Here is a 13570-nt window from a genome sequence, read left to right as displayed (position 1 = left end):
AAGTGTTAAGGCGGGCCCAGTTTTACGCAGCCCTAAAGAAACTAGAGAATAGCTTCTGCTCAGGATTTTCAAGGCATTCCGTGTCAAAAATCAAACAAGAGACCTTGCTAAAGTTTTGTGAAAGCAAATAATCAATATAAGATTAAAAATACTTGCCTAAAAAACTTCATAAAATGCATTTGCCACTTATCGGTTATTTTCTATTTTAAAACTCTATGTACATAAACACGCTATATTTCATGATATAGATCTGCAATAGTCTATACATCTGAAAAGTCTATAAAAGTTCTCTAGAAAAATGAGGCATTTTTCTCACTGTCCTTAGAGCGGCATTCTCAAAGAAAAAATTTTGGTCTTATTGTGTTTTAATGTCCCAATGTCTAACAAAATCCTTAATGGTTGATTCAAAATGTTGTTGTCTGTTATGCGTCAGGAAATCCATTCATATATTTATTTGTTCAATAAATATCTACTGATCACCTACTGGCACCTCTGTGCCAGGCATTCCACCAGCTTCTGGGCATTTGATGTTGGATAAAGCAAATAGGTAAGACGTAACTCAATATATTAACTGGAGGAGAGTGGCAAGTAAACAAGCAATTACAATATTTGACAAATGCTATGAACTTATTAGAAGAACACAGGAGGGGCAGTGAACGCAATCATGAACTGCAGGAAGGTTTCCCAAAGAGATGTCAGTCAAGCTGAGTGCTGAGGTTAGCCGAGTAGGAGTTTATCTGGCAAAGAAGGAAATTAAAACATCTACTCAGAAGACTTCTAAATTCTATCAGACAGTGATCCACAGGAAAAAGAGACAGAGGAGAGTATATCTGTTGACTGCCAAGCACTGTGAAAGTGCTTTATATGTATTAAATAACTGCTCTGCACAACAATATGGTGAAGAAGGTGTTATCAACCTCATTGTGTTGAGGAAAAAACAAAGGCTCAGGGACTTTAAGCAAGTTGCTCCCAGTCATGGGACCAGAGAGTGGCACAGCCTGGATTCAAACCCAGGAACAGGATAGGTTCCTCCCATTACATCAAGGATCACTAAACTGGAAAATCATGCTCAAACAAAACTTTGCCTTATTCTTTCCAGTCAGTAAGCTTAGATCTTCTTTGAGAGGAGAGAGGTATATCTACCAAGTGCACTTTAGTTTTAAATAGATTCCACTGATGACAGTGTGTCAGAATGTGCCCAGAATGGCAGATGACAGGGCTGAACTTAACAGCTGAGATTTCCATGTTCTTGACTCAGTGCTGTTGGGCACTGTTCATGCGCTGTATGGTTGCATGTGGTTCTTTGTAATTTAGAGTCATCAGTATTTTCATCCAAACAGACCCACTTTATCTCCAACCACTAAAGTGAGCACAGGGTGTCTGCTCCTGCTTCTTTGAAAGGCCACAAGTTAGAACCCATGTATATTCTGGCCTCACACTGTAGAATTAGTTTCTTCTTTACCTGTCACCATCTCAATAAGAAAATAAACTTAGTAATGTAGGTCAAATTGTCAAAGAACCCACCTTTTGACTAGACAGGTAGGACGAGAAGGTATTTTTTGTTTCCAACTGCATAAGGAAATATGTTTTTTAATTCAATTTGTATATATATAGCCCTAAGTATATGAGGTATATATACAGATATATGTAAATATATATGCATTTTCTATACAATTGTATACATAGCCCTATATAATTTGGGGCTATGTTATGGTTCAAATGCTGCTTCTCAGAGGCATTCTTTTAACTCCACAGAACTGGAAGAGTTCTGAGGAGTTCTTTAATGAGGATCGTACCTGGGATGAGGGCCCACTTGCCGAAAAGGCAGCTTATGTTCTGTACTCAATATCTGATTTTAGGGAAGGTGACTACATTGCAAAATTTAAATTTGTTTGAGGTTAATTAAGCTGGAGAAAATTCTTGAAGCTTTGATTACAAAGGAATGAAATGCACCCTATGTGTAGTAATTAGAAATAGCAATATAAAAGGTAAAGCTCTTTCAAACCAAGTAAATTGGTGTTTGTATAAATGTTTCCAACTACTGTCTATTCATTCACTCAGGAGTAAGTATCATGTTTGGTTTTTTTGTTTTTTGCGGCACACGGGCTTCTCACTGCTGTGGCCTCTCCCGTTGCGGAGCACAGGCTCCGGACGCGCAGGCTCAGTGGCCATGGCTCACGGTCCCAGCCGCTCCGTGGCATGTGGGATCTTCCCGGACCGGGGCATGAACCCGTGTCCCCTGCATCGGCAGGCGGACTCTCAACCACTGCGCCACCAGGGAAGCCCGGAGTAAGTATTGTGAAGAAAAGTAAAGCCAAGTAAGAAGAGAGGATGACTGACGGTGATGCCTTCTAGACTGGGTGGTTAGGGAAGGCCCCCCTGAGGAGGGGAAATTTGAGCAGACACCTGAATGTCATAAAGGGCAGGCTATGTGGAGATCCAAGTGAAGACAATTCCAAGCAGAAGGATTAGCCAGAGTGAGGGTCTTGAAGCAGAAACAAGCAGTGTAGATTCAGGGAAGACAGAGAAAGCCAGCGTGGCCAAGGAAGTATAAGAGACAGAGAGAACCTTAGGTGAGGGGAGAGGGGCAGGTGCGGACAGAATTGGGGGTGGTGAGAGGCAGATCATGCAGGGCTCTGAATGTCGCGGTAAAGAGTTTGGATTTTATTTTAAATGTGGTGGGAAGTGGCCCAATCTGATTTATGTTTTCCAAGAGTCAATTTGGCTGGGGTATGAAACACTGACCACAGGAGTGCAAGTGCTGAGTGCAAGGAGACCAGTTTGGAAGCTACAGGAATAGTCCAGGAGATGCTTACAGACACTGAGGCGGCAGCAGGTAGGGTGGTGATACAAGGCACAATTTGAGATGTGGTGAAGGTAGGGCTGAATGGACTTGCTGATGGATTGGTGATGATACTTGGGGTTGAGGATTTGGAGATATTGTGGTGCCACTAGTTGAGCTTGGGAGGAAATGGGGGAGTAACAAGCTTGAGGAAGAAAGTCAAGGGTTTAATTTTGGACATGTGAAGTCTGAGATACCTATTAGATAACCAGGAGAAGATACTCAGCAGCCAGCTGGATAGATGAACAAATGTATACTCAGGGGGAATCTTAGGGCTGAGGGTAAAAATTAGGAGATGGCAGCATAGAGATGGAATATAAAGCCACAGTCTCTGGTGAGATCTTCCAGGGAACACCCAGGAAGAATGTAGACAGAAGAGGGAGGAGGGGTGAGCCCTGAGTTCCAGGGCCTTCCAGCCTAGAGCTGGGAAGAGGAAGAAGAGATAGCAAAGGAGACAGAGTACGTTGCTGGTGTGTGGGGAAGAAACCTAGAAGAATATCTTTTGGAAGCCATAAAAACAGCATGTTTTAATAAAGAGGGAAGGTGTGATTGGGAGCTGCTGAAAGGCTGAGTAAGAATACTAATTTACGTAAAAAGAAAACTCTTAGAGAAATATTAAACTAAAATATAGGGGCTCTGTAGTTATTTATGTGGAAAAATAGGCTTAGACAAGATTATGATTCCACAAACATTGAACAGTCTTATCATAAAATCCAATGTTTAATCTAAAAATAATGTGACAATTTTTTCATTTCATGTCTGTAAGTCAAATCATTATGCTGTATACCTTAAACTTACATAGTGCTATATAGCAATTATATCTCAATAAAACTAGAAGAAAAAAAGAAAAATAGTGTGACACTAGAAAACAGTTCTTATGTTGACTAGAGCCTTATCATAGAAATAAAGCAATTAACCCAAATGCCAACCAACAGTCTCCTTGAAAGGCTACCTATAGGTGGGAAAGATTTCTTCCTACTCTGATGAATTTTAGCTAATGCTGTGTGAGTCGTATTGAGGCAAAATATTAAAAAAGTAGGATCCCAAACTTTCATAACTGCGCTAAGTTCTCCTTCTGTCAAAATGCCTCATCACTGATAAGTCTGTATCATTATTACAACCAAAATTCTATATCCAAGTAAACGCCTCTATGTTCCATATTGAATGTTAGCATGATCCGCATTTCTTGGCCTCTCTGCAGACATTTTGTGAACTAGTGACTTTTGTGCAGAGCATTCCCCCCTTGAACGATCTGGAACACTCAAAACTAAGGCTGGCTTTCCCTTACCACACAACATGCCCTAAATGAACTATGTCCACTTAGCTGGTATACATTCAAACAATGTGTTTAGGAAATGTAAGTCAACAGTAGTGGAAATAGAACATCGTTAAAATTTAAAACAGCAGCAGGCAACACAATAATCCAAAATCCAGTCCAAGTCAAACTATTAAGTTATCCATTGCTCAGATGCCCCTCCGGCCATGTGAATAATCCATAGGTCTACCATATGCGTGACTTGATTATTTAATCAGCCTCTAAAATGGGGAGGGCTAAGCACAGAGTAGACATTCAAACAACAGTTGAGTTGTTTTAGAATGAAGATGTGCCTTTGGAATTTTCAAGTAAGCTCTACTATTTGGGATTCAAATTCTAATTGTTTCTCATAAAAGGCTTGATCAGTACCAAAGTGGGGAGACAGTCTCAATGCATAATGATTGAGCTTACCAGTTTTTTAAAAATCCCTTATCAACCTAAACTTATGCAATTTAATTTTCTTGTCATTGCTTTCCCTATAATATCAAAAATGATGCTTTACTATTTCAAACTCATCATAAAATTGCTAAAAATCTGAAATTCAATTTGTCACATTACTGCTGATTTGAATAATGGCTGAATAAAAGACAGGAAACGCTGAAGCAGCATTGATTTCTAAAACATTTTGCACTTTCCTCCTCCATCCCTGTAAAGTAAAGCTCGGATGCTATGCACAATTACACAAGAAAATCAAGAAAGCCATTACAGTTAGCATTTTGTCATCATCATTGTTACCATGGCAAAAAGTGGGCTTAGTTTAGCACATCTGCTACGGGAGAGGTCCACTGGCCTTTTGTAAAGCTGAGTAACAATATAATGCCAAATTCTGTAGGCTGTCACTGTTTTTTTCCAGGGTAAGACTACTGTCCACCGATGCTACTGTCTCTCTCCTGAATGATCGGACCAATGTCACCTTATTATTGTATTCTTACAGCTGGCCAGTGACCAAGGAACACAGTTAATCTAGAAAGGTTACCCCTTGACCCACCTTCTGATCTAAGGGGTCAAAAATATGTGGTGTGAAAGCTTGGGACTCCAATAATAGCAAAGGCCAAAGTTTCAACAGTTGTACTGTAAATTACAATAGAGTTGTGCTAAAAGTAGCACAGATTTAGACGTGAGAAAGACAATGCATGATAACTAGTTGTACCCATAGTTACATTTTCTCTGAGTATCAGTTTAGTTGTCTGTAAAATGGAAATAAACGTAACTTTCTTGTGAGTATTAACTGAGATAATCTGCAAGCCCAGACACATGGTGGGTACTCGGTAATATGGCATCCTCCCCCCTCCTCCAACACCATCCTTTTCTTAACCACTGAGATCGCCATGCCTTTGGGAATGTTGGTTGAAGTTGGTAGGTAAACTATTTTCTACCACTGGAAGGTAATTTGTTTTGATCTTTCATATCGTTTGGATACTTTCCTCAGAGAGCTGAGGATAAAATATTTTTTTAAGATCTGACAGAAAGCATAACTTCCACATCAAGAGGATAAAAGTCAGTGTCAATATCATAATATATATCACATCCTATTTTTCATATTTTAAGTGACACCAATATCATCACTGTGAAATGGAAAATGGCGTCTACACTAATTTTGACATTATGCAGAGATTTTTCGTTTTAAAAAGTGAAGCTACATTATGAAAGCAAAGAAGCTGAAATTACCTGAAATGAATACATTAATCAAGTCTCGGTATTTACTAGAAACAAAGGCTACTAGCATTTTTACCAGCTAAACAAAATATTTTTTTCTAATGAGATTTCTGCTGAGTATCGTTTATCTTAAGAGAAAAATAATGGGGCCTTACCTGTTCCAGTAGCTCCAGAACTGGTCATGCAGGTAGGCGTGGTGGCTACATTCATCACCAAATGAGGCTTTGCTTTCAATCCAGTGAATTATGTGCCCTTCTACAGCTAAGGGACAAAGCATTACTAATATAGAGCAAAGGGAAGGGAAAATTGAAAATTTTGAACTCTGTCTGGGTCTCTCTATGCTTCACATTCATGAACAGAGGCTTAGCCCTCACCATCATCTATGCATGTAATTATAAAACAACACATCGTACATGTTCGTAACAAGGAACATTTATGCTACAATCACATCCCTTTTATTTTCGTCATTTACAAAAGTCTCTCTCCTATTCTGAGACTGCCCGTATAAGTTGACAAGTAATGTGAAAGCAAACCAAGTGAGCCTGGCTTTTCAATAGAACCCTATGTTAAAAATTCGGTACTTAGAGAAATGACTCGAAAATGGTAACCAAAATGTCTTTAGAACACATGTTTATTTCTCAAATATACACAAAAGTTTTTAAGGCATAGGTTTCTTCTAAACCTATAATTTTCTGCTATGTTAAAATAATCTTTTGCAATTATTTCACACATTTAGATACAAAATTATCAAGTGAATCTAGATTCTCTGCTAACATTTGCTAATAACACTAACACAATTTTTCAAAGCTATGGGAAAAACACATCCCTTTTCTCTATAAACAAATGCATAGCAGAGTTTAAGGACTTACCAACGGGTACTTGTAAAATAAAGTCTGGTGTTTTGTCATAACCCTTTGCACGGAGCTGATCTTCATCTACAGGATGAACAAATACTATTACTTATCACAGTATTCCATTAACAAGACAGCAATATAATTGCTTTTCTTCCTTAAAAATGTGTAAAAATTACTAATGCAGTCATACATATCATTCTTATATATGCAATGCTGTGTAGGAATAAATGAACTTTCATAACAAACTGGAAGCAGAGATATAAAAATGCCTCTTTGTCCCTTCTGCATTTTTATGTCTTTATTATAAACATCATTAATTCAAGCTGTCATACACTACCTTTCTTATAATTGAAGATACTCAAAATAATGAAGTATACTTACTGATTAAAAGAAAAGGCTTCCACCACCATGAATATCACTAATGTTATCAAGCCAATATTGACATTGGCCTTTATAAAACAAATGCTTTCATTAAAGCAATTAAGAAAGTTTAGTTTCAATTAGTGAAACTATTCCTACATACAAGAACATAAGAAAGAGACAAGGACAGTGAGATCCCCACAGAGAATTAATTACCCTGCTTAATACCTTTGGTCGGCTATTGTTTCTGGCATCTACCAAAGTTTTACAACTAACAAATATGTAATTCTGAAAAGCAAACAGGCTTTGAGATTTTTTTCTAAATCTGTTCGATTTCTTGATCCTCTGTAAATATCAATGAGCCATTCAGGAGGAAAGGAGGCAGGAAAACAGAGTGCTTGACAAAGTTGGAAAAAACTACCTAGGTGCTTGGTTAAAAAAAAAAAAAGTCCTCCAATATTTTCTAAACGCTGTCCTTGACTTCTAAAGGCATTACAATGTGATTCTGAAATGAGCAGTTCTCTGTTAGATTTTGGAATGACCTGGTCATTCAATTCCAGACATGGCTTTCTGTCTTCACCCAACCTCAACTAATGGCCCAACCAAGTAACAAGGAAGGCTGTGTGGTCTTTTAACACCTACTGGGCTGTTGACATTGTCATGCATCCCATTCGCCTTCCTGCATCACCTTTGATTAAAATTAATGGCCCATTCTCAGTTGTTGGGTAGCTTATTTCCAATCCATTTGTCAGGCCAAGACAGTGGTTTCATGGCCAATGTTCAGAAACTCTGTTTTAGAACACTCCTGTGTACATCCTGAAAGGTCAGCATTTTAAACGTAAATAACCTTTAAATGACAAGACACATATTTAAACTAGATATTTAAATTAAATTTGGTTACAGTTGTTATCCTTTATCCAAATTTTGAAGGACTGATGCTAGAATTTGAAACAATCTCCCCTGCTTGAAATATAAAAAATTCTAAGTTAACTGTTGAAATAAAATTAATCTTACTTTAAAAACAAGAGAATTTGGAAAACTGAACTGTGGATGAACAAGACTGAAAAAATTTCTATCCTCTAAATGCATTCTGGCTACAAGAATGTTTAATGGAAAAGGCATTTATTAAATCAACCCAACTGCCTTGAGCTGATGTTTCAGGTAGCTGATGAACAGTTTTAAAAGCTGGGTTGACATTAAAAAAGAGAGATTAATATTTTATTAAAACTATCCTAGCTTGATCAACCTTTGCAGATGTTCAAATCTGTTTCAGAAAGAAAAATGATTATGTTTCCGACAGCAGCGCAAAACAAAATTTCAAAGGTCACCAAGCAATCCAAACGCACACACTAAAATCCCTTAAAAGGCAGATGCTACACTCTTGTTCACTGTGCCAAAATTACTAACACAATACCTACAATTTAAATTTCCTGAAGATAAACATCAGGTGAGGCTAGGAAATCTTTCCATCTTTCTGTGGAGAAACTCAAAGTACAAGAGTATTCATATGCTTTCTCCATGCCACCCCCCCACCTCCCTACCTCTCAATACGAAGTTGATTCAATAGTAACTGTACTCAAAAGACAGCTTCTAGGAGTCTGTGTCACCACCAGATATTACGCTTTTTTTTTTTTTTTTAAAAGAGGTCATTCCACATATCGGAAGTACTATGTTATTATGTATTGGGTATCTTCTCTGTTTATTTTCTAAACCCTCACTGCCTTACCTGCCTTGTTTCAATCTTCACACTATTTCTTTCAACCTAGATTTCCTAAAAAAGGAGGAGGGTACAACTTGGCAAAGTTCAGAGAAGATGAGAGTGCAAGTATAGGAAGTAGCATTTATGAACAGGTGGCCTTGCTCACCTGGTCTAGGTCCCAGGAGATTTTTAAGGTCAGCCCCATCCATCTGACCTGATTTCCTGGCCTTTGCATTATGCTCCTTTCCTGGCTCCCAGACCTTCAAAGATTTCTTACCATTAGATCATTATCCAAACCATTGGGTATGGATTTAAAATTTGGTTGACCATTGGGTGGGTCAGGGTTCCAACTCTAGGATCTCGAGGTTATGGCTCGGTCATCACATGACTTCCCTTCTGCCTCCTTCTTTGTTCATTCCCTTGTCTCATTGTGTATGTGCCTGTCTCCCAAATCCCGGGCCTATTCACTGTCCCATTCTCACCACCAGCATATGCTTGGCACATATTTAAGACTCAAAAGGGTAACTGAATAAAATATAAATGCATTTTTAAGAATACCCATGTCTTCTGCAAAGCCCACCTGAACTGACTTAATAATTTTCTTTCCTGATTTAAGAGACAACAAAAGTGACCCAAAGTTCAAGGTTGTATTTGATGACTTTCACTGCTATCTTTCACCCCTGGCCCCAGTTGTCTGCTCTGAGGTACATCTTGATCATCAAGGAAGGGACTACACATGGGAAGTTTTCCTATCTTCTTCTTTGGTCTGTAGTATTTTAAATAACATTGGATTTATCCATTCCTTCAAGTTTGGGCAGAATTCCCCATAATAAGCAGTCTAGGCCTGCTGCTACTATAGTGCATAGCTTTTTGGTTACTTTTCCCTTTTTTTTTTTTTTATGGCTACTGATCTGTTTAGATTTTCATCTCTTATACAGTCAGTTTTGCAATTTATATTTTCCTTGGGAATCATAAGTTTCATCCATGTTTTTAGAGCTTTTTGTACATATTGGAACCAAGTGGTTACTTATGATTTTTTGAACTTCCCAAGTGGAAAACTGGATGTTTAAGTAACCTGCTGTTTTCTTCAAGAAAAAATGATCAGGATTAAGAAAAAAGAAAGAATAACATTAGTTAGAAAGGGAAAAAAAAGAGTAACAGCAATGTTTTAGACTAGTACTTTTAGTATAACTTCCCAGAATTGCTGGGGATCAATATGAAATCAATCTCCAAATTCCGTATACCTAACTTATTCAGTGAATGTAGCAAATATGAAGTAGGGCTCTTCTGATTTAAGGTATATTAAAAACACCTAATATATTTCATAAGTACAAGCTTGTTAATGTCATTGTTCAAGTGTTCATTATCAAAGTTAATATAAGAATATTCTCACTTAAAAGCAGACTTGTTAGCCTCTAGATCCACAAAATGTAGGGTATTTAGATAGTGTGCCTTAAGAAACAGTATTTCTGAGCTTGTAAAGTCTTCCAACCTTCCAGTTTATACATGATAAAAGAGGCCAAGAGAAGTTAAGTGACTGCCAACACCTGGGCCTCTCAAATAGCCAGATATAGACAAGAGCCCACCACAACCAAGTACTGCTTTGTCCCAACAGACCATATACCACTCTTAATTATGGCAAATATTTAAATTTGATCATGTGTAATACTTATGAAGTGGGGAAAATTTTCTCATTTTCCTCCTGAAAGATTTGGAAACGCAAGAGAGGGGATGGCTATCTGTTGGATAGTATTTGGTTGACACCGGACCGAAGAGGAGCTGAACGAAATAATCACTTGATCTCTAGCCTTTTAATGATCCTTTCTTCAATGGAACTAAAAAACCAATGAAACTGCATCCACAGATAAAACTGATGTTACATTTTAAAAGACAATCCAGATCTTCATTTGTTTTTAAGTTGTCAGGCTTGCCTTTAGAGGACATTTTTAAAAAGGAATCACATATGTAAAGAACACTGTGAAAGTTTAATTTCTGGGGCCTTTTAATTACCGTCTCCTCTAAATGCCCAAAATATCCAAAGCAATTAAGTACTGATTACACAATTTCTTTTTTTAAAATAAAGGCGTGATTTTGAGTCAGAGAACAAAACACATCTGAAACTAGTTAACATATACTTAAGAATCATAGCACGGCATGAGGACTGCCAAGAAGTTTGAGGTTTTCTTTTTTTTTCTTAAAAGACTTTAAATTTAAGAAATACAGTTATTTCCCAGAGAAATTATGCAAAATTCCAGTTCATAACATCTGAAAATGAAAAGAAAAATAATATTCTGACATGGTCTCTTATCTATGAATTTGTCAAAACGTTTCTAAAATGCTAGGTTAAAATACCTCGTACAAAAAGAAACTTTTTAACACCTGTTACATTTTTACTAAATTGGGGAAGGGCAAAAAATACACATCAATACAAGTGAAAACTACAGTATATCTTTTCTACTCCAGTATCTTGTTTTTCTGTTTTTTTTCCCCCCAAAACACTGTCTCATTCAATAATTGGTGCTATGACCTTTGCATCCCATATTTTTATATTCTCTAAGAGTAAGTTTCACAGCCTTTCCAATTTAAGAAGTTAGCAGGGTTTTGGTAATAGATGTTACTATGCTATGCAAACCATCGCAAAGGTACACCGAACAGATATGCATTTAATGGGGAGAGCGATAACACAGATGAATGAAATCTTTAGAGAACCTAAAAATTTCATTACAGCCATTAGTTTTAACCTCTTCCCCCAAAGCCTCTTATCAAAGCCACTAATAAGGAATACAACTGACTGCTCTGACCTTGTCCTTTGCTTATGTCTTTAGGGGACAATACTTGTGAAAATTGAAGTGCCCTAAAGATAGGAAACAAATGGGAGGTCACAAGCCAGGACAGTGCAAAGTGAGGCAGGGTAGGCTGGCCCCTGCTGACTGGTGGCTGTGGAGACAGAGGACATGAACATGGACAACAAAAGCAAAACTCTTCCATATTTTATACTGCATCGCTCTAAATTCTTTTGGTTTAATGCCACAAAAGAAGGGACAAATCAGCATGGTAGAGTAAAAAGAATTCAGGGCAAGTTGTTGGGAGGGGGAGGGCAATAACTGTGATGAAAGGTCTGGGGCAAGTTTCCACTAAACAGAACAGGGAGACTGGATGGTCACAGAGCCCTTTCTAACTCCAAAATTCTGTGGAATGGATGAATGTTAGCCTTTGTCCGCCCCAGCTCTTTGAGGTGTAGTCACTGATGTTAAGACCCTATTGTCCCTGAACGAATCTCAATGGAGGGAGGCATATTAGCAGCTCTGAGACATAAAAGTGATCTCTACACACTGACACACACACACACAGGACCAAGGAACCAATCCAACAATAACAGTAACAGATTTGACCCCTGATGCCTTTTGGTTATGGGGAATAAAGCTCCAACCTGTAGCTAATTTTCTGTGGGGTGAGATATTTGATTTTTTCTGTCCTGTACTCTGCCCTGTCTGGCACTGCCACCTTACTCTCACAATGTGATTCTGGTGGGCGGTCCTCCCGCCCCCCTACCACTGGCCACAGGAGTGGACACTTGACCCAGAATAACTGATCAGAGCCCTTTCTAAGATTCATTAGGAGGCCAACCAGAAGCACCACTGTTCCCTGGGATTAGAAACTCTCAAGAGTAAACAAATTAGCAACTGCCAGGGATCATCTTTGTTGTCTAAGAATGAAGCCAACAGGGCAAAAAAGAACACAAAAGGGAAAAAAGAGGAGAACTGATGACACTGTTTTGTCTTCTGGATTCTAGACACACCATAAGCAAACTTCTCCTTTGGACTTCACGGGTATATCTCTGAACTAGTAAATTCTCCTTTTTTGTGTGTGCATATAATCTAGTTAGACTGGATTTCTGTCACTTACAACCAAAAGTTTTAATTTATCATCAGTGGTCAGGAAAGCAGATATTGGCAGATGTGAGTTATCTAACCAGAGCAATGGTGACGGAAGAGCTGTGGGCCTGAAGCAGGAAGACTACCGTCGTTAAGTGGACAGGGTAACCTGTCTTCAAAGTTCCAAAGAACCTGTCTTTCAGCAGCATACACATGTCTGTGGCTCTTTTCTCTTGGTCCCAGGGAGAAGCGTGCACAAGCATATTCAATAAGGCAAGCAAGTAAAGATGGTCCCTCACCTTGACAACTTCTTCAGGAAGGGGAGAACAGGCCCCAGATTCTCCACATCCTGCCCCCAATATAATGTTCCTGTTACCCTGAAAACTGCATCTAAGTTTTAACCTTTAGTTAGGAATTTAAATAGTTGATACCTTCTGAAATACCCAACCATCTCAGTTCCCTTTAGCCTATATAACCATATGTTTTATTTCTAGTCTCTTACCCTCTACTGCTAACATCTGCATGTAAACACAATCCTAGTATTCTAAATCTCATCTATTCCCACTGCCTATTCTTCACCTAAAGTCATAATCCCCCGTTTGTCACATCATAATCACTTCCCCAGAGCACTGCTGCTTCAGGTGGGGAATAAAGCAGCAGGAGTAGATGAACTCTTAGAAACAAAGATCCTAATTTCTTACAGCAAGGGACATCCTTCACTAAGCCTATTTGGCTTTACAGATTACACCCTCCTGGAGTCCCACAGAGTAATACATGAACGCTAGAAAAGCACCCATGTAAAATATGCTGGTTTGTCATAAGGCAAGACCAAACATGGTAGGGTGAGGAAGGGATGAAGCAAATGTCTCTCAGGTGTCACTCAAAATAATTGTTAGCGTCTACTAACAGGGCAACATTCACTGGAAAGAATAAAATAACTGCAGAGCTATCCTTATCAAGCCAAACTTA

General features: G+C 38.4%; 1 protein-coding gene across 1 annotated transcript in view; it reads right to left on the bottom strand.

Annotated features, from left to right (window-relative positions):
• The window catches only part of CDIN1 (CDAN1 interacting nuclease 1), a 212321-nt gene that overhangs the window by 92016 nt on the left and 106735 nt on the right, over positions 1–13570 (bottom strand). The window contains exons 9-10 of the mRNA XM_082846713.1: positions 6683–6748; positions 5969–6074 (exon numbers count right to left, since the gene is read on the bottom strand). Of these exons, the coding sequence (XP_082702839.1) occupies positions 5969–6074; positions 6683–6748 (172 nt within the window). The remainder of the gene's footprint in view (positions 1–5968; positions 6075–6682; positions 6749–13570) is intronic.

The sequence above is a fragment of the Leucopleurus acutus genome (genome assembly GCF_964270905.1).
Source record: "Leucopleurus acutus genome assembly, chromosome: 1".
NCBI classification, from domain to species: domain Eukaryota; kingdom Metazoa; phylum Chordata; class Mammalia; order Artiodactyla; family Delphinidae; genus Leucopleurus; species Leucopleurus acutus.
Note: the sequence above shows the minus strand (reverse complement) of the source record. Positions and strands in the feature narration are given on the sequence as shown.